The sequence below is a fragment of the Grampus griseus genome (assembly GCF_964374135.1).
Source record: "Grampus griseus genome assembly, chromosome: 12".
Classification (NCBI taxonomy): Eukaryota; Metazoa; Chordata; class Mammalia; order Artiodactyla; family Delphinidae; genus Grampus; species Grampus griseus.
In genome coordinates this window covers 28,217,211-28,239,227 of record NC_139006.1, presented here as the reverse complement: position 1 = coordinate 28,239,227, position 22,017 = coordinate 28,217,211, and the positions used below count along the sequence as shown (strand labels likewise).

The window sequence follows — 22,017 nt, the reverse complement described above, 5'->3', positions numbered from 1 at the left end:
CAGGTAAAGGCTCTGGTCACTGCAGGGGTCTGCGTGGTGGTGGTCCCAGGCCTCCTGGCGCTTTGCAGTCAGATCACTCTGACAGACCGAATCCTGAAAGTGCTGGCCGGTTGCTGGTGCTTTGGATGCACTGTTGTGTCGATATGGGGCCTGGTGTCTGTTTGCACAGTGTGAATTTACACACTCCTTGACAAGTATCACAGGACAGAAGACAGTGTGTCACACGGGGGGCCTCAGGCTCCGAAGCCCCTCAGGAAGACTGTCTGGGTCCGCCCAGAGCAGCAGTCCCCACCCTGGGTGGGTGTCAGGCCCCCTGGAGCCTCTCCAACTGTGCCTGCCAGCCCACCTGACAAAGCCCTGGGCAGTGCAGGTACCCCCCAACCCCTAACAAGAGGCAGCGGTCCCCAAGCTGCAGGCTGCGAGGCAGGGACTGGCTGCCCATGACAGCCTGGCTCTGCTCCCTCTCCCCTCTTGGCTCTGAGAGCAAAGCCAGGATGCTACTCTCTGCTCTGTTGCCTAGAAAATTCAGATAGGTGAAATCATTTTTCAGCATACCTAAGTCAGGTTTGTTTTTTTCCCCAATGATTAAGATTTAAAAGAAAGTACCAGAATTTGGGGACATTTAATTGTATTTTAGATCAGAGACAAATTGAGAAACTTGTGATGAGGAAAAAAATTGCATGCATATTATAAGACAAAATAGTATATTGTTATTTTTCTGCATTCAGAGTATTTAAATATATCCCTTAAACAACAAGTTGGTATAAGGCTGTCACCCTTTCTTAAGAAGTCTGAACTTATGCTCTTCCTCATTTTTAGTCTTTCACAAAACAGTATTAAAGATAGATTGCATGGGACTTCCCTGGTGGTGCAGTGGTTAAAGAATCCGCCTGCAACGCAAGGGACACGGGTTCAATCCCTGGTCCGGGAAGATCCCACATGCCGCGGAGCAACTAAGCCCGTGCGCCACAACTACTGAGCCTGTGCTCTAGAGCCCATGAGCCACAACTACTGAGCCTGTGTGCCACAACTACTGAAGCCTGCGCACCCTAGAGCCCATGCTCCTCAACAAGAGAAGCCACCGCAATGAGAAGCCCACACACTGCAACGAAGAGTAGCCCCCGCTCGCCACAACTAGAGAAAGCCCGTGAGCAGCAACAAAGACCAAACGCAGCCAAAAAAAAAAAAAAAAAATTAAAAGACAAGATAGAATGTAGCTGTTTTGACTTTGATAAAATAAGAAACAACCTGACTGTGGGCTCCCTGGTTTTGCTATTTTATTTTACTCACTGGTGAAATCCAAAGCCTGGGAGATGGGTGTGGACGGAAACTGCACTCGCTTCTGCCCTCGGCTGGGCAGTTGCTCCACCCCCAGGGATGGGAATCTGACCACAGTGTCACCCAGCACTGACACTGCCGCAGAGGAGGTAACACAAGGAACCAGGTCAGTGCCGCATTCCCGAAGCACTGTGTTGGCGCCGAAGGCATGAGCTCAGTCTGCGTCCGGGCCGCCTCTGTGGGTGCCGAAACCTGTTCCAGCTGTGCTCCCAAGTGAGATCCAAGTGGGGCGACTTTGAAGACATGCAGTAGCATCGCTAAGCCTGTCCGCGTCTCCTTGTCTGGGAGGCACAGGCCGGGGGAGGAGGACGGCTGGTGCTCTCTCGCCTCTGCCCGGGCTGGGCCCCTGGTGGGACGTGGCCGCACTGTTGTGCTGACCGGCCCCTGTGCCCTGTGGGGTGCGTGCACTCGGGGATAAGGCGTTCCTGGCCACCACCACCTGAATGCCTGCCTGCATTGTCTCCCCGCTGCATTTCACGCTGTGTCCTCGGGCAGCAGAGCCTGGGCCGAAGCCTGAGCGATGAGGCCAGGGACATTAGCTGGCTCCCTAGTGGACTGAAGGTGACCCTGACCTTGTCACAGAGTCAACAAACTGGCCAAAGAGAAGGCCTGGGTGCTCCTGGCCATCAAAATCATAAGGAGGGTTTGTTATGACTCTTAGTAAGAAGTAATAAAGCAGAACGTATTGGCCTAACTTGTTTCTAGGCTCTGAACCTTGTGCCTGGTGCTCTTTTCCTCTGTACATTCGATAGGCCTGTGAAATGGCCCCATGCTCAGTCACATGTGTTTTTTCTGTTTACATTGTGGGTTTTTCGTGGACGGTCCAGCGCTCTTGTTGAGGTGTCTGTTACTCTCTCACACGCCATCTGAGTCCATGTACCCCGGCCTCTGCAGGAATTACCTTCCCACACGGAGAAAATCAGGGTCCACAGGCTGGGGAGGTATTCTGGTGCCTTAGAAGAGTGAACGTGTCTGAGGCCCTGCCCCCAGGACCACCCACGGGCACGAGGCAAGTGGGGAGGTGACCAGTGCTCTCCTCGCCTGGGCTTGTGGTCCAGAGGAGGGTGCCCTCGGCCTGAACAGTCGACGCCCAGAAAGGCCAGGCCTTGGAGTGGCTGCTTGGAGTGACTCCCACCAGAAATGCCCCACAGGACAAAAGCTGTGTCTGCAGATGCATCATGGGGGCTGCTCCGGGAGCCCAGAGACCGCGTACACACATTTGCTGATGGACTGACGGCCAGCCACAGGCTGTGGTCCAGCTATCTGAGCTGTCGGCCCCTCCTCCTCCTCCAGGACCCCAGCGACTCCTGCCAACCCCCCTAGTAGGTACCAGCTTCTCGCTTAAAATCAGGTTAGAAAAGGAAGAAGATTCCACATTCCTCCCAGGTTCCTGGGATCATCTTTGTTGTGAGTCATTTCTATTCTTGACCTTAGTGACGTATTCTCACTGCTTCCTGGACCTTGTGCCCAGTTCAAGCCTGGGACTTTGTCTTCATGTGTGTGTGTTTCGGGTACGGCCCCCTTTCTTTAAGAACATAATCACAAACTGTTGCAGGAAAATCACGTAGCTGCAGAAAGCACTGAAGACGGATTTAATACCTTACGTCTTTGACTCAGAAAACCTCAGAGCTAATTGCGGCATAGGATCGCCCCCTTGTTTCTGCCAGGTTAGCGGTCGGGGAGTCACCCTGCCTGGCCGCACCCCGCCCAGCCTCCTCTGACTTGATGGTCACCACGACCTTGTTCATCTAGACCCGCCTACCTGGGTCACATGATCCGAATGATCCAAATTCCCAGGGGGGGAGGATGGCAGGGAGGCTGCCCAGCAGGAGGAGGGACAAAAGCCAGGAGCTTCCTGGATGCATGTGGTCTGCCCTCTGGGCTGTAAGCTCCTGGGGGCAGCTGTAGGCTTTCTCCACTCACACGAATTTTCTAGGTTCCTCATCCCTGCCCCCAGTCCGGTGCTTTGCTTGCTCACAGGTGGGTTTTTCCAGGGACAGCGTGGGCAGGCTGGGAACAGCAACCTGAAAATGATGATGTAGCCTCGTCGTGTACACGGACAAGCTTCAGGTGGTTTGTCTGTGTCTGGATGACTCTGCACATAGAACGTGAGTTTCATAATCTTTGGGACAGAAATGCTGCCAGAGTTGAGGGGGACCAGCTGAGTGACAGTGCAGGTGACGGCACTGTGTCAGTTGAAGTGACACCAGAATGAAGGGCACCTTCACAGTGTTAGGACCGTGACATGCCAGCCTGGAGAGCTTCCTGCGGTGACAGAGGTGTTCTGTCTGCACGTCCAGTGTGGTGGCCTCTGACCCGTGTGACTAGTGAGACTAAGGCGCCAACGCTAACTTTTTTTTTTTAATTTTTATTTATTTTATTTATTTATTTTTGGCTGCGTTGGGTCTTCATTGCTGTGCGTGGGCTTTCTCTAGTTGCGGCAAGCTGGGGCTACTCTTCGTTGTTACAGTGGCTTCTCTTGTTGCAGAGCACAGGCACTAGGCGCACGGGATCCAGTAGTTGTGGCACGCAGGCTCAGTAGTTACGGCTCGTGGGCTCTAGAGCACAGGCTCAGTAGTTGTGGCACACGGGCCTAGTTGCTCCGCAGCACGTGGGATCTTCCTGGGCCAGGGCTCGAACCCGTGTCCCCTGTATTGGCAGGCAGATTCTTAACCACTGTGCCACCAGGAAAGTCCCCAACTCTAACTTTTAAATTCTATTTAAAAAGAGCTTCCCGGGCTTCCCTGGTGGTGCAGTGCTTGAGAGTCCGCCTGCCGATGCAGGGGACACGGGTTCCTGCCCCGGTCCGGGAAGATCCCACATGCCACGGAGCAGCTGGGCCCGTGAGCCATGGCCGCTGAGCCTGCGCGTCCGGAGCCTGTGCTCCGCAATGGGAGAGGCCACAACAGTGAGAGGCCCGCGTAACGCAAAAAAATAAAAAAGAGCTTCCCGACGACTACAACTGGGGTGTGCAAAATGCCAGCAGTAGGACACCAAGCATTTCTTGTTTTTCACTCGTTTTTCCTTCTTGGTAGAGGTGTGCTGTGGTCAGGGCCCCTTTTGCTCTAGGACAGACATGCGTGTGAGGACCTAGTGGGAAGCCCTTGGCAGGACAAGGTGAACCTGATCTGTTGGGGACGGTCGGAAACCTGTGTCGGGCGCCGTCCTGGGGGTTTAGGTGGAGTTTGTTCTTTCCTCCCAGGAGGCAGGGATGCAGACACTTCGGGGGACCCTCCAGCATGAGCCAGCATGGTGCGGGGGGACAAGAAGGAGGGGTAGGGGAGCCATCCCTGGTTTCCGGCCTAGGCGGCTGGCTCCTGGCGGCCCCCGTTGCTGAGACAGACCAAGTGGATTCTGCCTTGTTGCCATCTAGTTCAGGTTCCCAACAGGGCATGGACGGCCTTACGGTGGGGCTTGTGTTCAGAGGACTCGTCACAGAGGACGGGCGGGGACAGGGGACCGGGGTGCGTGGCCTGCGTACTCCTGCAGGATGGGGTCCAGAGGGGAGCCCAGGGTGGGTGGGGCCTCCCAGGAGCAATGTCAGCTCCTGTCTCCCGCATGCGGGACGGATGCCATGTCAGCACCTGCGGTTCGGGGAGGCTGGGCTGGGTACAGATGGAGTGTCAGCTGTGATGCAGCCTGCCCCCCCAGCATCCTCAGGCCCCTGGCTGGCTCTCTTCTCGGCCTTATCCCTGCAGAGTCAAGTCAGCGCAGAGCTCAGCTTCTCGCCGGCAGCTCTTCCCACATCCATCCTCGGACCCCCGCCTGGCCCACTGCACCCCCTGGTGCTTTAACAGAAGGTGTCACCTTGTGTATCTGGGCCCCACCAAGTGACAGATTAGCAGAGGGCAAAATGCAGAAAGTCTTTCCCGGACGCTGCCCCTGTTTGACCAGAGAGGCCGGGTGAGATCTCCTCACCCTGCCTGCTGGTCTCCGGGGCCGGGGCTCGAAACGCTGAGTCTCAAGTTCCTGGCCTTTTCTCAGGCTGAGCTCTGTCCACTGCAGGTTCATCGCGGAGGAGGCTGCAGCCGCTGGGGCCAAGTGTGTGCTCACCCCCAGCCCCACCTGGATCGTTGACCCCATTGATGGTACCTGCAACTTCGTGCACAGGTGAGCGCAGGCACACCCCGGCTTTTTCGAAGCAGCACGTCAGCAAACCTCTAGCGGGTTTGTGGTCTCACTTACAAGTCATGATACTTTAAAATAAAGTTTCCCATTTGTGAGATACGTTCAGAGCATGTAGGAGATCTTCACTTGTTTAAAAACTATTGCATTTGTCACATTTAAACGTTGGGTTGAATTAAGAAGGACCCTTAAGGAGGCCCCTGGAGAGATGGGCAGGGATGTAAATAACACAGGGTGTCTGGTCCAGCAGCCTTGGGAGCACGTGTATGGATGGTGGCCTGGGGGGTTGAGGAGCCACCGGCTGCCGGCCTAATCTGGACAGATGTCAGCCCAGAGCAGCAGGTTTTCGGGAGGTCAGAGGCATATGATGGCAGTGACCTGCCCAGCCCCAGAAGCGCTGACGGGGGGTGGGGTGGGGGGCTGTCAAAGCCTCCGACGAGGACACTCGTGCAGCCCCAGAGCTGGTTGGCCCGGGCTCCTGCCCCATCCCGGGTCCCCGTCAGCGGTTGGGGGGCCTGTGGACCTGCAGCCCCCACCAGCAGGACCCGTGGGGAGGGCCCCTCCCATAGGTGAGCCAGCCACCCGCTTCCTTCCTTACAGTGAGAGGGGCCGGGGTGTGGGGTCCTCAAATGGAGCATTTATGTGTAAGTGTGGAAAGTGATTCAGCGCGTCACAGGTGGCCCTTTAGAGACGGTGGAACAGAGCCATCTGGTGACAGCAACAGTGTCATCAGACTCTAACTAGAGCATGACACCCCTGGGGAGTCCTGTGGGACCACAGGGCTCCCCTCCGGGTGTGTATCTCTGAGTGGGGCTCCTGTTCCTGTCCCACTGTGTGAGGGTGGTAGGCACAGAACGAGCCAAGCCCTACCATGGACAAAGGCCACATGTCCACCCCAGGACCAGAGAGAGAACCTGGACGAGAGTGTCATTTGGGAAACAAGCTGTGAGGCTGACCCTTACACTCCAGACACAGTCCAGGGCCGTCCAGGGCTGTGGTGACCCTTGAAGCCTAAAGGCATTTGGGGGCCTCTGGCCACTGCACCTCGGACAGGACCTGTCCTGCTTGTGTCCAGCAGCACTGGGACTAGAGCAAGTGGGAAAAGCCTTCTGAGGGTGGGAACCAGAGCCAGGCCCGGCCGTGGCGTGTCAAGAGCCTCCCCATGGAGACAGCAGGGGACATCACAGCGCAGCCTGGGCAAGGCTGGGTCCCGAGTCTCCTGGGTTAGAAGCAGCCCTTCCTTGTTCCTACTCGTTAAGCCCTAACGATCCTCACATAAAGGAGAAATCGTTCTGGAGACGTAACCTGTAAACCCGCAGGCAGGATGCGAGATCACCGCCTGCCTTCCACGCAGTGGCCACGCCTGCTGTCCTGCACGAGGCTCACCCAGGGGTCACGGCAGGAGGGACGCGATTGTCTTGGACCCAGCCCCTCGATGGACGCAGGAGCCAGGCCCCTCCGTCCCTTCAGCCTCTGAGAACCAGAAAGCTGATTATTAACAACTCTCCACCGGGTCCTCCGTGGTCACTGTTGAGTCACGTCCGTCCTGACGATGGCCAGCACTGTTGTCTGTCAAGGTCGCTGTCCTACATGTCAGCTCGGCCTGCTTGTCCTTGAAGCGCTCAGTGAAATTGTGGGAGGTACTTTTTGACAAAACAAACCCAGCCACGCTGTAGAAGGGTCCTCTGCGCCTCCAGCCATATAGAGGCTCCTGAGTTTGCGCGCGTCCGTGTGTGTCACCATGTAAACCATCTGTCTTCTCTGCAGGTTCCCGACAGTGGCAGTGAGCATTGGGTTTGCTGTGAACCAGGAGGTACGTGATGAGTGGGGCCCGGCCACGCGGCCCCTTGGGTGTTGTTTATTCATCTTGCTTCTTGGTTCCAACCTCAGTTTTCCTCTCCTTGTCCTCGGCCTTCATCATGATGAGTAAATCCAAGCATGTGTTTTCAAATCCAAGAAAGTAAACAAATGCAAACCGGTTTGGGGTGTGTGAGTTTGGGGCTCCAGCCAGCCCTCCCCCTCGGTGGCCATTTAGCGATGCCGCGTGGAGGGGACGTTCTGGACAGATGTTCCCAGTTAGTCTCCATCTGACCCCTGGGGCGTGGGATCGAGTCACACACAAAAGAAACTCCTATTTTTGGAGGACATTTCTAATCCCAGTGTTCTATTAGTTCTTCATTCTCCTCTAGCTGTTGGGTGAGAACATGGCTGTTGCGTGGTTCCCATATACCCTCGGAACTGGGCCATATCTTGGGATCTGCAGAAAAGGCTGGATCCAGGCTTAAGCTTTATTATCCAGTTTCAGCGATTACACTTAGGAAAAGCCTTACCTTCGTTGCAGTTGCTACAGTTACACTTGAATAGGGCAGGGGGCCAGACTTTGCGGAGGGAGCCCTCATTAGGGCACCCTCAGGGTTAGCGCAGATTCTGGGGCAGCAGAGGAGTCATACCCGTGAGAAAGAACTTAACTTTTGAGGTGAAGATAAGCAAGAGCCTTAATGTTGAGATCTGGTGAGGGAGTCAGTTACTCACTTGTTTCTCTGTTAAATGTGGTCATTGAGATGAGCAAGTGAAGCAGGAAGCTCGGGGCCCAGGGGCTGTTCATCCTGACGGCAGGGTCTCTGACTGGCCAGACCGAGGCCTGTGACGGTCTGGGGTGTGCGCTGGGTACACGTGTTCTGGCCTCGTCGTGGAGGCCCTGGCTGCCTGCCTCAGTGTCTCAGAGGCCGGCCGGTTCCAGGACTGACCTGGGCTTGAGAAGGGGGGCGGTCACGTGCTGACTGGAGGGGGCGCAGGATCTGGGTGTGTGCTGACTGGAGGGTCTTCCCAGAAGTGAGCCCTTCTCCTGCCTGCCCAGACTTCCCTTGGGCGTTTGCGGGGCTTCTCCTCGTTTTCTCTGTCAGTTGGCAGCCCCACAGGCCAGGCACGCGTGCTATTCTTAGCCCAGGACGGCAGGGAGTCCGGGAGGAGAGGCAGACGGGCTCCGGGTGTAGGGAGGCCTTTTCCCAGCTCCCCTCCTCTCGGCACTGGCTTGTGGGGACTGAGGCCACAGCCCCGTGATGTGTGCGGCGAGGGAGGGATCAGCCCCTCTGGTGAATCACGTCTCTTCCTGGGCCGCCCCAGACTCTGTGATGCTCTTGGATCTCCAGATGCATTCTGAATTCTTCACACGTCAGCAATTTTGAGGGTTTCTTGTGGGGTTTGATTGGAGTCACAAGAGCCTTTTTCCCCTCCCAGAGAAAACAAAAGAGGCCTTTTTGAAGAAGGAAGCTTTTTCAGTAATTTTCAGTTACTAATGCTTGATTATGATGTCAGTTTAAAATATAGTTTTATTTGTTTAAATATATCTTTAAATATAGTTATTTAAGAAAAGAACATTTGCTTTCATGTCCAGGTCTAGGTTTGAATCCAGATGCTGATTTTTTGAGTTCCCTTTCGAAAGCTAATTTCCATCCACGGTCCTTGTGTTAGTGGTCACAGCTAGAGCTGCATGGCCTTCGGTCCCTGTGTCACATCCTGTATCTGTTTTCTGTCCTGCCCACCCCACAGCTGGAGTTCGGGGTGATTTACCACTGCACAGAGGAGCGGCTGTACACGGGCCGGAGGGGCCGGGGCGCCTTCTGCAACGGCCAGCGACTGCGCGTTTCCAGGGAGACAGGTGGGCCCCGCTCGTGTCACGCATTCCGCGAGGCAGTGGTGGGGATCTCCTACCGAGGTCCAGTCTCTTCGGGGACAGCGCGCCCCTGGTGGGCTGGACGTCGAGCCAGTCTGTGTCTCAGTGTGGATGTGGATGTGGCCGGGAGCCTTCAATGGGCCCTTTCTGTTCTGCTCTCACCTTTCATCCCTAATGTGAGAAGGAACCTGGCAACTAGTTCCCGCGTGGTCCCAGTGGGCCTGGGCGAGCTGGCCAGGCCAAGAGCAGGGTCAGAGGCATACTCTGGCCCTCGGAGCCTCTTGGTGACCCGGTTCCCCAAGTGCGGGCTGTGGCTCCCTGGATGTGGACCCACTGCCGTTGGCTTCAGTCCCTGCGAGAACACGGACGGCCGCAGGGGAGCCGTGTCCATGAGCCGTGGTGTATGCACCACAGATGCTCCCTGCCCTTGTCATTGCTGGAGCAGGACCCAAGGACACCGGTGGCTTTTACAAAGGGCTGCTGTTACACTCAGACTGCCTGTAACATACAGAGTTGACAGTATGTGTCTAGTTGGCCTGAGAGGTGGTGAGAGGGGTCAGGAGTGTCCCTGCCCCCGAGCTGCCTACAACCAGTGAGGAGACGGGCCTTCCAGCCCAGGTCAGGTCCGCTGAGGTCCGGTGAGAGCAGCGCCGTCTGGATCCCTGGCCGGGGTGACTGTGAGCCGTGGATCTGCCAGGGAGATGATCGCCCCGTGAAGGACGGGCGAGGCAGGAGGCCCAGGCCTCACGAGTGTTGGGGGGGAGGTGGGCAGGAAGTAATATCGCAGGAGCTCCAGAGGGAGGGGCCCGGCAGGACCACGGACCGGCCTCTGCCACTGCCCAGCCCAGGCTCCTGCCCGGGGACTGTTTGGTTTGGCCACGTAGACAGCAGTGTTGATTACAGCTGCGCCTGCCAGGAGTTGGCCTGCCAGCCAGTTGTGTAACTCGGGGGTGAGGGAGCGAGTTGTCAAAGGCCCTGGTGAACTTTGCTCCACATTCATTTGCTGTGACTCGAGGCTCGGTGCCCACGCTCACACCCATCCCAGGCCCTCCGCCCATGGGCCTCCTTGCTCAAACACGCTGTCCACCCCCCTCTGCAACACGGAACCCCAAGTCCGTCGGTGCTCGTGTCCCAAAGCTCACTTGGGATTTTTAAAAAATTCTGACTCATAAAGTCCAGGGTGATGTTTTCAGCCCTGGTTGTCTTCTATTTGCCGGGTGATGAGGTTTCTACAGGAGGTGACGGAAAGCTCTCCTCAGCAGCATGGTCCTTAGGTGTTGTACAGACCTGGCTTCAAAGCCTGATTCTGACACCTTCCACATGTGACTTGTCAGCTCTGCTCCTGGAACCTCAGTGTTCACGTGGGCGGGAGGTGACGCTGATGACAGCTGTGAGGATCAAATTAAATCCTACCCACAGGGCACTCAGGAACGGCCTGGCGCTGGTGCCCAAAATGAGAGTCATTATCAGAGAAGGAATTTGAATCTTCGCACGAGATCAACCAGCTATTAATTCTGGGATGCGTTTCTGGAGGAAGCGGTCGCTAAAACAACCACCACTCATCTCCCTGCTTTCCTTGCCTTCTCTTTCCTGTGCTCCTTTCTGCAATGTTTTCAACTCACAAAAACAAAGCAAAGACCACACTGCATAGCGGTAAAGGATTAGATGAGGCCAGAATTTCTTTGGTAGCTTTTTCTCAAAATTCTACCTTGCAGAACTGCAAACACATACAAAGGAGACAGAAAAAGTACAGTGAACCCACATGACCCATCACAGCCTGCTGTCACCCCTCTGCCCTTCCCCCGCGGCCAACCCTGCTTCCTCCAAGCTGCCTGCCCCCACCACCCCAAACAACTCCTTGCCACAAACCCCAGACATAATGGCGCTTTCTAGCCAGCATTTCAGTACGTATCTCTCTGTCACTTTCTCTTAAATCTTTTCCACCTTTTTCACTGATTTTTTAATTTTTAAAAATTTCAGAAAAAATTTCCTCCTTTTCACCTTCCATGTCTTGTAAAGCATAATCTATTGTGTTTATTTATTCTCGTTCCTTTAGCTTGACCTTCTTTTCTGAACTGTTTCCTTTCCTAATTCTTTCCTAGGTTCTCTCCCCTCTACTTTTGAGTGATGTTCTTCTTCCGTGGATTCTCCGTTTCTTTCTCTTGCAGCTACTTCTGTTTTGTGGACAGGTCTTTCTGGAAATCTCTGATCGACTGGAGAGATGTTATTCTGCTCCCTATTCTCTTTTTTCTTATGATAATTGTGTATGGGATTCAAACATCATTCTTTTACATTCTTTCTAATTGAAAGAGCTCTGGAGGCCAGTGGTGTGATGGGGTGGGGGGGTGAACACTTTCCATCGTCTCGTGGCTCTAGGGCTCCCTCTTCTGCTGTGTTTGTGAAGTGCCTGCAAAGTTGGCCTCTTCCTTGGACGGTTGGCTCTGCCCCTCCCGCAGTGCTACCTGTATCATCTTCCTCCTTTGCCTCTGATTCCCGTCCAGTGAATTTGGGGTTCACTCCCATGCGTTTCTGCTCAGTGGGTCCTGCCCTGAGAGTCCCTGGAAGGTCGGTTACGAGAGGTCGTAGTAGCTGTCAGGGGTTTGCCCGCCCACTTGCCCTCTGGGGCCTGGATACGCCCTTGTGGATGTAGGTTTTTGTAGATGATTTTTGTCTGTGGTTTGTGTTTTGCTCTCCCAGCTGCTCTGTTTTCTTGTCAGAGGGGATTTGGAAGAGGTTACATAGGTTTCCAGGGCAGTCTTCTCCAGGATTCTGAACAATACTTTTTTTTTTTCCAATTATTTATTTTTGAACATAATGTATTGAGGTGAAGGTCGCGTAACATGAAATTAGCTGTTGTAAAGTGAATAATTCAGTGGCGTTACATTCCTGGTGCCCCGTGTTTGGGTGGCTCCGGGGTAACCCCTTCCCGTTGGTCACTCTCTGCCTCTCCCTCACAGCCCCCAGCCAACTTTCTGTCTAGTTCTGGGGTTTTCAGTGAAGTACAGCTAATACTACTTTTCGTGTGAGGAGCTCACGGTCTGCAAGGATCTGGAAGCCCAAGCACGTGTGTCACACATGCTGGTCCGAGGCCATCACGGGAGCTGCACGACCTGCGCTCATGCCCACACTTCAAGGCACAGTCACCTCTTTCCTGTAAGGACGTATTTCAGGGCAGACAGAGGACTTGCTTCTCTCACCTCTAAGTTGTAAAATCTCTCTCAAGACAACAGTGCTCTGATCCTCAACCAGAAAAAGGGTTTTCAAACTGTTGGAAGTCATGGACTATTTTTTCACCCTAAAATTTGTTTATTGAAAGAGGATGCATAGATGCCCTGCTTCAAAATCTATTTGATTTTTTTTATAGTGGTAAAATATATATAACATAATAATTGCCGTTCTAACCATTTTTAAGTGTACAATTCAGTGGCATTAATTACATTCACGATCTTGTGCATCCATTTCCTCTATTTCCAAATTATTTATCGCTGCAAATAGAAACTCTGAACCCATTAAGCAATAGGTCCCCGTGCCCCCCCCACACACACCCATGAAGTCACAGAATATTTTAAATTATATATATATATTAGTATTTGGTTAAGAGCTAAACTATTATGATAAAAATAGTTTGAAAGGTAATAAAAGTCATAGTAAGTCATAGTAATTGTGGAGAGCTAGTCAGAATTAATCATAGTATAAGACAATATTAAGTAGAGGGGATTGCCATTTTTACCTTTGTTTCATTATCTGGGCAAAAGAAAACAGTAGAAAGTATTTTGCCTCAGGTGGCAGAGTTCAGATGACTTCTTAATTGTCTGGGTTTCATTTAAAAACACCACTGTGCAAGCATGAGGAAGAGTGGATACACTGCAGCTGGGGGGCGGGGGACACTGGGCACAGAGGTGTCTTCTCACAGATGAAAAACTACGGGAAGAAACCCTTTCTTTGGCATCATCACCAGACAAGCTTGAGTCAAGGTCTGGGCCTCACGACCTCCTGCAGGTCACCCACTGTGCCTGGCCCTGTTGAGGTCTTTTTCTTCAAAACAAGTCTTTTTTCCGTGGGAAGGTGCCCTCTCAGCTTGCAGCCCAGTGAGGGTGGGGTCGGGAGGTGAGCTCTGGAGGGCAGACTGGGTCCTGTCCCCGGAGATCCTGGAGCCACCGCCCTGTGCCCCTCGTGTGGGTAGAGCCCGAGCCGCCACCAGACACATGGCAGGGCTGGTCACTGGCCCAGCTGTGGTGCCAGGTCTCAGGAAGTCTTTACAATATAAAATGAGAGCCTCCAGTGTGAGAAAAGGGGAAATGGTACAGACTCAGTGTCTTCTCCCAGTGGTCTGTCCCTGGTGGGAGGTGACTTTATGGGAGTCAGGGGGGATTGGACCCCAGGGAGTGAGGTTACCTATGGGCGTGGTTTTCCTCCACTTCACGGAGAGGATTTGTTCTCTCAACTGAACACACGGGAGTGGCTGATCCTGCCTGAACGGCAAGGCCTGACGAGACAGGACACTAGATCTAGATGTGATTGTGTGTGTGGCCAAGAGGGACAGTGCTATGACCCCCGCAATGAGTCAGGCCCGGCCCGCCTGCAGCCACTTTCCTGTGTCTGATGGCCACAGCATCTACCCCCGATGCTGGAGGGTTACTCCCGAGGACCCCTTTCCAAAGACGTTGCTTAGCAGTCACTTCCTCCACAGGGATGATGTTTCCATCTTTGTCATCACGGCAGCTAGCGAAAAGCTTTTATTATTATTATTTTTAAAATTTATTTTTGGCTGTGTTGGGTCTCCATTGCTGTCCACGCGGGCTTTCTCTAGTTGCGGCGAGCGGGGGCTACTCTTCGTTGCGGTGCGCGGGCTTCTCATTGCAGTGGCTTCTCTTGTTGCAGAGCACGGGCTCTAGGCACGGGCTCAGTAGTTGTGGCTCGTGGGCTTTAGGGCGCAGGCTCAGTAGTTTTGGTGCACAGGCTTAGTTGCCCTGCAGCCTGTGGAATCTTTGTTCCCTGACCGGGGATCGAACCCATGTCCCCTGCATTGGCAGGTGGATTCTTAACCACTGCACCACCAGGGAAGTCCCAAGAAAGGTTTTTAAAGGCAGATTTATTTGATGAGGCATTTTTTTTCCTTCAAACATGGGGCGTTCCCAGTTTGGAGTCACTTTGTTTTTATTTGTGACTGAATGATGCTGGTTTCATGAGCCACGAGACCCGTCCGAGTTCTTGCTGGTAAGCGTCCCTGAAAAGAGAGAACTGGGAGGTCTGCCCCCCACCACCCCTGCATCTGGGACTTTCTGGGGCCTGGGAGGTGAGATGGTCAGAGTGTGGCTTCGACTCTAGTCAGCACGTCCTTCCTTTCCCAGGCCAAAAACTTTTGCAGCATCTGCCGCCCAGGGATGACCCTGAATCAAGCAAACCCCCTGGAGGCGGGTGTGCAGTTCGCTTCAAGGAAAAACCCGGCTGCTGGGTGAGAACTGAGCCTTGGTGTTTCTGACTTGGAGAAATTCTCTCCACACAGATCTCTCCAAGGCCCTGGTTCTGACAGAAATCGGGCCCAGACGAGACCCCATGACACTGAAGCTGTTCCTGAGCAACATGGAGAGGCTGCTCCGTGCTGGGGCCCATGGGTACGCGCTCCCCTCCCGGGACTGGGACCCATGGGTGCACGCTCCCCCTCCCCGAGACCCACAGGATGCCCAGGCCCCACGAACAGCTCCCAGGCTGCTCCCCGGGACAGGAGCCATGACACGCGAGCCAGCCCGGTCTCCAGCCGGGAGCTCGTGCAGCCCGTGGGGGTGGGGTGGCAGGGGACCTGTGGGAGCCCATCTCAGCCCCGTGTGCGCCCAGAGCTCAGCGCCCTTTGTGATGACAGTGACGCCCCCCCAGCCCAGTCTCCCCCGGGTCTGCGCTGTGACTGTGGCCACCCCAGATGGTTTAAATCTAAGGTCGTTGAAGGTCCACAGAGTGAAGGTTGTGTCCTTCAGTTGCTCCAGCCACACTTCAAGTGCCACAGCCTTGGGCTGGTGGCTTCGCGGGGCCGAGTGGTCCATCACCACAGAAAGTGCTATTGGATGGCATGGCTCTGGGCCCAGGGCTCAGAATCGAGCTTTTGGGAAGAGGCCCTGGGCTCTTGTTTAGCTCCTGGGGGTGCCTGCAGTGGAGGGGGCGGGCACTGGAGCAGAGCCATTCAGTATGTTTCCCCTCTCCGCCAGGGTCCGAGTCATCGGCAGCTCCACCTTGGCGCTCTGCCACCTGGCCTCGGGCGCCGCCGACGCCTACTACCAGTTTGGCCTGCATTGTTGGGACCTGGCTGCAGCCACTGTCATCATCAGGGAAGCAGGCGGCGTCGTGATGGACACGTCAGGTGAGCTCGGGCCCTCAGCCCGCCCTCCGTCCCCAGGGGTGCATCCCCAGGACAGACCCGCAATGCCCCAGACAGACAGGCCCCCTCCTCTGCTAACAGGGACGTGTAGGGAGGGCAGTGGGCTAGGCCAGAAGGCCCCTCCCCCTTCCTACCTCCAGGTGTGAAGATAGACCCACGGTCAGGACGGGTGGCTGTGTTTTCTAAACACTCAACTTCCCCGCCACACCCACACACACACACACAGTCCACTGAGACCACAGAGCAGGCAGCATGCTCCCTGATCCAATGACAAGGATTTAGGTGACGGATCCTAGAGGTGACCTGTTCCTCTGCCTCAGAGTCACCGTGCCCAGTTACCGACCCCATGGGGGCGAGTCCCACAGCGTCCCTGTCCCGGGGACGCCCATGGAGCCTCATCTGACATTGGGGTCCTCTGTGGAGCCCATCATCCCCCAGCTTTAATCCAGAGCCTGTTGCGGAAACACTGGGCTCCGTTTAACTGCTGGCGCTGGCGGTGGGCCCTTCATCCCATGATTGCTCCGTTTGTGCTCCTTCTCCTCGGGAGGCCCTAGTTGAGCTTCCGGGAGGGTGTGAAGTGAAGAGGGGTCAGCCTTGGGCATCGAGGCCAGGCAGGCCCATCCCCATTAAAGACATGTCTGTCCTGGATGTGACCACGCGTGCACACACACACACGCATGCACGCATGTGCACTGAGGTCTCCAGCGAGGCCTTTAGGCCTGTTCACACCTCCAGGAGGTCGAGGGCCTTCATCCTGCCCCAGATACCTGGTGCACAGAGCAGCCACGTCGACGGGCCCAGCAGAAAGGCCACCCCCAGCACCCCCCCACCAAGGCCTCCTGGGTCCCTGGAGGCCCGTGCAGCGCAGAGTTTGAGAACTGCTCCCTGTCCTGACCTAACGTTGTTTGAGCCTCGGGTCTGAACGCTGTACCTTAAGCCGCTTTCTCCCAGCGCAGCCTCAGGAGGTGCCGGTCCTGGATGGTACCCAGGTTGGGGCAGAGCGGGGCTGAGCCTCCACCCTTTGGGCTGGCTCAGCCTGAGTGCTGGGCTGATGGGGGTCGTGCCGCCCCCTCCCTAACCCGGACACCCTGTCCCTCTGTCCGCAGGCGGGCCGCTAGACCTCATGTCTTGCAGGGTGGTTGCTGCGGGCACACGGGAAATGGCGGTGCTCATAGCTCAGGCCCTACAGACGATTAACTACGGGCGGGACGATGAGAGGTGAGGAGAGCAGACAGGGCTGCCCCAGGACGGGGCCTTCCTGGGAACCTGGAGCAAGAGTTCCTGATCCCCAAAGGAGCCATCAGGCTGGAGTCCGGGCTGTCTGGCTGAGCCCACGTCTTGGTGACTTTGGTGTCCAGTGGTTCCTCTCTGTAATCTCACGTAGCCTTATGTGGGTTGGTCCAGCCCTCCTACCGGGGCCAAAACCTGGATCTCACAGGATGTGTGTATTGATACTGCAATTGCAATTTTTTTTCCAGAATGCAAATCTCAGGTAATAAGGCTTTTGAACTGCTGATAAAGCAGACTTGCTCTCAGCGACCTCCCCCGCCTCTGCCCATGGTACTTCAGAATGCAATAAACCAAATGATGACTCTCTGCTTGTTTCCCTCCACAAGTGTGTCGCCTATTTCCCCAAACGACCCCCAAAATCCACAGGCTCTTTAGGGAAGTTTGCATATGACAGCCCAGAGGTGACATGCTTGCTATCTGCCTGCCGCGGGTGATGAAAACAACTTCAGTAATTATCACGTCAGTATTTAAAATCCGAGACGTGGGTCAGACGTTTAAACCAAACGTCTAAAATGCTGTGTTAAAATGTTTTTGTGATCGGTTTAACGAAGAAAATTATTTTCTGGGCTTTATTTTTTTCCTCTTTAGGAGGAGGAATTATATATAAGAATAATTCTAATGAGGATATTCACTGGCTGGCTACGTGTCTTTTCTGAAGTTTAAAAGTTGAGGAAGTCAGTCTTAGGATGGAGGAAATTCCAGCCCACGCTTAGCTTTCTCCCTCGTGTTCCTAATTTGCAGTCAACAATAATTAAAGAGTATTTAGGGGCTTCCCTGGTGGTGCAGTGGTTGACAGTCCACCTGCCGGTGCCAGGTACACGGGTTCGTGCCCCGGTCTGGGAAGATCCCACATGCCGCGGAGCGGCTGGGCCCGTGAGCCATGGCCGCTGAGCCTGCGCGTCTGGAGCCTGTGCTCCACAGTGGGAGAGGCCACAACAGTGAGAGGCCCGTGTACTGCGAAAAAAAAAAAGTATTTAGAGCGGCCCTGGCACCTAAACTCCGGGGCTCGGCCTGTGCAATGACCCAGGCACTTTCACCAAACCACACCCTGGAGAGCCCTCGGCAAGCCCACCGGCCCTGCTCCCCTCTGTGGACACTGCGGGGCCTCAGAGCCCACGACGCCGACTCCCCTGTGCCACCTGCTGCTCACAGGGCAGGTGCACTGGGCCCGCTCACGCACCTGGTGGAGCCCAGGGGGCCTCCCAGGGGGTAATTCCCTCTCCAAGCCAATCCCCAGAGGCCTCACCTCCACCTCCCCTTGGGTTACTGATTGATACATTCGCTATCTTTAGGAAGGAGTTTTCTGATCTGATCTGAATGGGGTGACAGGTGATGTCCCGAAAGGCACACAGGTAAAGGGCTCAGACACGTGAGGACTGGGGTCTTCTTTGGGACTAGGGCGTCTCATGCCTGCTGTGCATGAGGACCCACCTTTGATACCCACACGAGGACCGCAGGCTGCATGCAGGTGGGGAGCCTCAGCGGCCACTTGGTGCCCCTGCCACCCCTTGGGGCCTTGAATCTCCCCTGCACCCCGACCAGTGTCCGGCCCCTCGTTGACCCCCACTGAAGGCACACCGTCCTCCAGAGACCACCCCCCACGCTGGGATCCTTCAGCTTCCGTCTCAGCTCTGGCTTTCACCTGTGGGTTCGCGAATAACCAAGGAGGCTTCTGTGTGGTGGTGTCAGGACTCAGATCCCTGTCTTGTCCTGCCCCCGCCTCCAGGTGAGGTGGCTCTGGTTCCCTTCTGGGCACCAGCATCGCCCCCACCACCACCACCGCCAAGCCAGTGTGGCCTCTAGACATCAGGCTCCATCTGGCGGCCCCTGTGCCCCGCCTGACCAGCCAGCCCAAGCTCCCTCTGTTGGGACACCGCCAGCTGTCCTAGCTGGTGGATTGTACGACCACATGTAGGACGTTATTCTCTTCACACCTTGTGTTCTAGAATCAATGAAAACAATACAGCGAAGTAGGGAAGCAGCTTCTCTCTGTGCAGGACCACAGCTCTGCGAAGCTTGAGCACCACAGGTGCAGAGCGTCTAACCGCAGGATCTTATCCCAAGGTGGTGGGAGGACGCGAGAGACGGGAGCCGTCCCAGGGCCGTGGCTGCAGGGCACATGCAGCCCCACTTTGCTGTGCGGATCTGGGGAAATCGTGTGTTTCTGGTGGCAGCTCCCGCCTAACCCCCTGTGGTGCACCTGAGCGGGCTCTGCGGTCACGCACGGATTCATGACGCGTCGGCAGGGCCCCACGAGCCGTCCCCACCCTGGGCATGTGCTGGGCACGCGGAAAGGCACGTGACCGCTCCCACAGGCTCTGAAGAGACCTCGCGGATGGTGATGCCGCCACAGTCTGGTCCTCTACAGAGCTCCATGTTGTGTATGAGCTCGCAAACCTCGGTGCCTCCACAGTGGTGTCACCAGTCTGCCCGTTGGCAGCCTTGGCTGGAGAGTATTCATGCAAAGCCTAGGCTGTGGGACGGGGGTCCAAGGGCCGGGGCGGGGCGGGGGGGGCGGGCGGCGGTCGGCAGGACAGCAGGCAGAGCAGCAGCCAGACGCCCAGGCGGCCGGGTTGGTGGCCAGAGGAAGAGCTGTTTACTGCCACCAGGTGGCTGGTGGCAGGTCCCCCCTCCCCCACCTTGGCAGGGATGCCACATGTGGAGCCAAATGGGGCCAGAGTGGACATGTGGGGCAAGAGGGTTGGAGCTGCCACTCCCAGCCGCCCAGAGTCTCATCCCTGGGCACACGGATGGCCTTTGCTGCCTCTCAGCTTCGAGAAAAGCCTCAGCTTCTGCTCACCCTGGTCACTGCCATGGCTCGAAGCTGGCATGGGTGTGTCCTGGTCTTGCACCAGCTCTGACAGATTTCTGGTTGGCAGCAAGACCAGTGCAGAAAAGGAAGGAAAAGGTCTGGGCCACCCTGGTTTTCTATCTTTAAAAAACATGATGCCATATCTGTACACTGGTGTTCACAGTGGCACTATTCACAGTGGCCAGGAGAGGGAGGCTACCCAAGTGTCCATCAATGGCTGATGAATAAACGGAATGTGGTCCATCCACACAGTGAGGTATTATTCAGCCTTAGAAAGGAAGGAAATCGTGATCACTGCTACCACGTGGATGAACAGGTGTGACTAGGAGTCACTTTTATTTCATTAGGAGAGGTGACGTCACTACGGTGTGTGTGACAACGTTCTGGTTTCTTCAGAGATGCAGGTTGAAGGATTTGATGTGAAGGGGTTCAAATAAAAATACAGATTAAAAGAACAAGCAAATATGTCAAAATGTTAACGGTGATTGAATCCAGGCACTGGGTATAAGGATGCTCATGGCATGTTCTTTCTATATGTCTTTATATTTTTTTAAAGGTTTTTTAAAATTTTATTTATTTTTGGCTGCATTGGGTCTTCGTTGCTGCTCGCGGGCTTTCTCTAGTTGCAGGGAGTGGGAGCTACTCTTGGTTGTGATGCGCGGGCTTCTCATTGCGGTGGCTTCTCTTGTCGCGGACCATGGGCTCTAGTCGCATGGGCTTCAGTAGTTGTGGCACGTGGGCTCAGTAGTTGGCATGTGGGCCCTAGAGCACAGGCTCAGTAGTTGTGGCGCATGGGCTTAGTTCCTCCACGGCATGTGGGATCTTCCTGGACCAGGGATCAAACCCATGTTCCCTGCATTGGCAGGTGGATTCTTAACCACTGTGCCACCAGGGAAGTCCCTATATGTCTTTTTTTTTTTTTTTTTGGGTACACGGGCCTCTCACTGTTGTGGCCTCTCCCATTGTGGAGCACAGGCTCTGGACGCTCAGGCTCAGCAGCCATGGCTCACGGGCCCAGCCGCTCCGCGGCATGTGGGATCTTCCCGGACCGGGGCACAAACCCGTGTCCCCTGAATTGGCAGGCAGACTCTCAACCACTGTGCCACCAGGGAAGCACCCCTATATGTCTTTATATTTGAAATTTTTTACAATAAAAAGTTTTTAAAGAGGGGAGTTGAATTGACTGGACCCACTTTCTCACTTGTCAAACTGCGTGTCTAGTCTGGTAGGGCTGCTCTGACAGAATGCTGTACACAGGGTGGCTTATTATGAATGGCTGAGATTTACTGCCCATGGTTCTGGAGGCTGGAAGTCCCAGATCAGGGGCCAGCAGGGCCGGGTTCTAGTGACACCTCCTCCTGGTTCATGGCTGGCCATCCTCTCCCTCAGAAGGGGTGAGGGAGCTCTCTGGACCCTCTTTTATAAGGACATTAATCCCATCCATGGGGGCTCCGGCCTCACAATCTAAGCACCTCCCAAAGCCCACCTTCTAGTGCTATCACCCTGGGCATTAGGGTTTCAATATATGAGTGTGGGGTGGACACAAACATTCAGACCACGGCAGGGGGTCGGGGGAGGGGCAGCTGAGGCCCAGTCCAGCCCCGGGGCTCTGGGCAGGAACCACCTTGCCTGGGGCTGGGGTTCGGCAGGCCTTGTGGAGTCCAGGACTCTGGAAGGAAATTGCTTTTGGCTCCACCCTCATCTCGGTGACACCAGTGACCCTCAGGGCAAGACATATGTTTGTCTCTGTGACTAAAGGGAGGGGGAGCGGGTAGAAGGGCCTGCTGTGCTGGTCAAGTGAGTCCTGGACTGAGGCAGAGGTCAGGTCACAGCTCTTTGGAAACCGGCTCCTCGCAGCAGCACGGGCAGCAGGCTGACAAGGCGAGGACCAGTCACCCTGCGTGCAGGGCGGCGCTGGACGCTTTCATCCCGGTTTACCCCTTTTAAAGCGCCAGGGTTGGGAGACCACCCCACTCCTTAACCCGCTCAACAGAGTCCGCTCCAAGTTCGCAATTAAGAGCTATGGAATCCCTGACAGCTCCGCCCCTTCTGGGGTCTGAACAGGCGCTATTGCATCTTCCCATCCCGAGGGCTATGCAAGTAGGACCCGGGTTACCCCCTCGCCCTGGCTCGGTGTTTCTCTCGCCTTCCCTACTCTGAGAAAGTCCCGTCCCTGTAGCTAAAGGACTGTGAAGTCCCCGGGGTCCTTCACCTCCTCTACCCCCTGTCCCGGCCGCGAGACAGCCTGGCGGGTTGGCCCTGAGGGCGGGTCCTCGCCCCAAAGGCAGCGGCTGGCGCGGTCCTGGGGGACCTGCGTGCATCCCGCCCCACGGTCTCCCGAATCCTGGGGCCACACCAGCCTTTCCACAGCCGAGGCCACGCTGCCAGCGTGGTGGTGTCCCCGACTGC

At 55.5% G+C, this 22,017-nt stretch overlaps 1 protein-coding gene across 1 annotated transcript in view; it reads left to right on the top strand.

Annotated features, from left to right (window-relative positions):
• Positions 1-17,102, top strand: part of IMPA2 (inositol monophosphatase 2) — a 28,134-nt gene extending 11,032 nt beyond the window's left edge. Inside the window, exons 3-8 of the mRNA XM_082668177.1 lie at positions 5,344-5,448; positions 7,231-7,276; positions 9,013-9,121; positions 14,643-14,751; positions 15,337-15,488; positions 16,613-17,102. Coding sequence (XP_082524303.1) covers positions 5,344-5,448; positions 7,231-7,276; positions 9,013-9,121; positions 14,643-14,751; positions 15,337-15,488; positions 16,613-16,728 — 637 coding nt within the window. The 3' untranslated portion in view covers positions 16,729-17,102. The remainder of the gene's footprint in view (positions 1-5,343; positions 5,449-7,230; positions 7,277-9,012; positions 9,122-14,642; positions 14,752-15,336; positions 15,489-16,612) is intronic.
• The last annotated feature ends 4,915 nt before the right edge of the window (positions 17,103-22,017 follow it).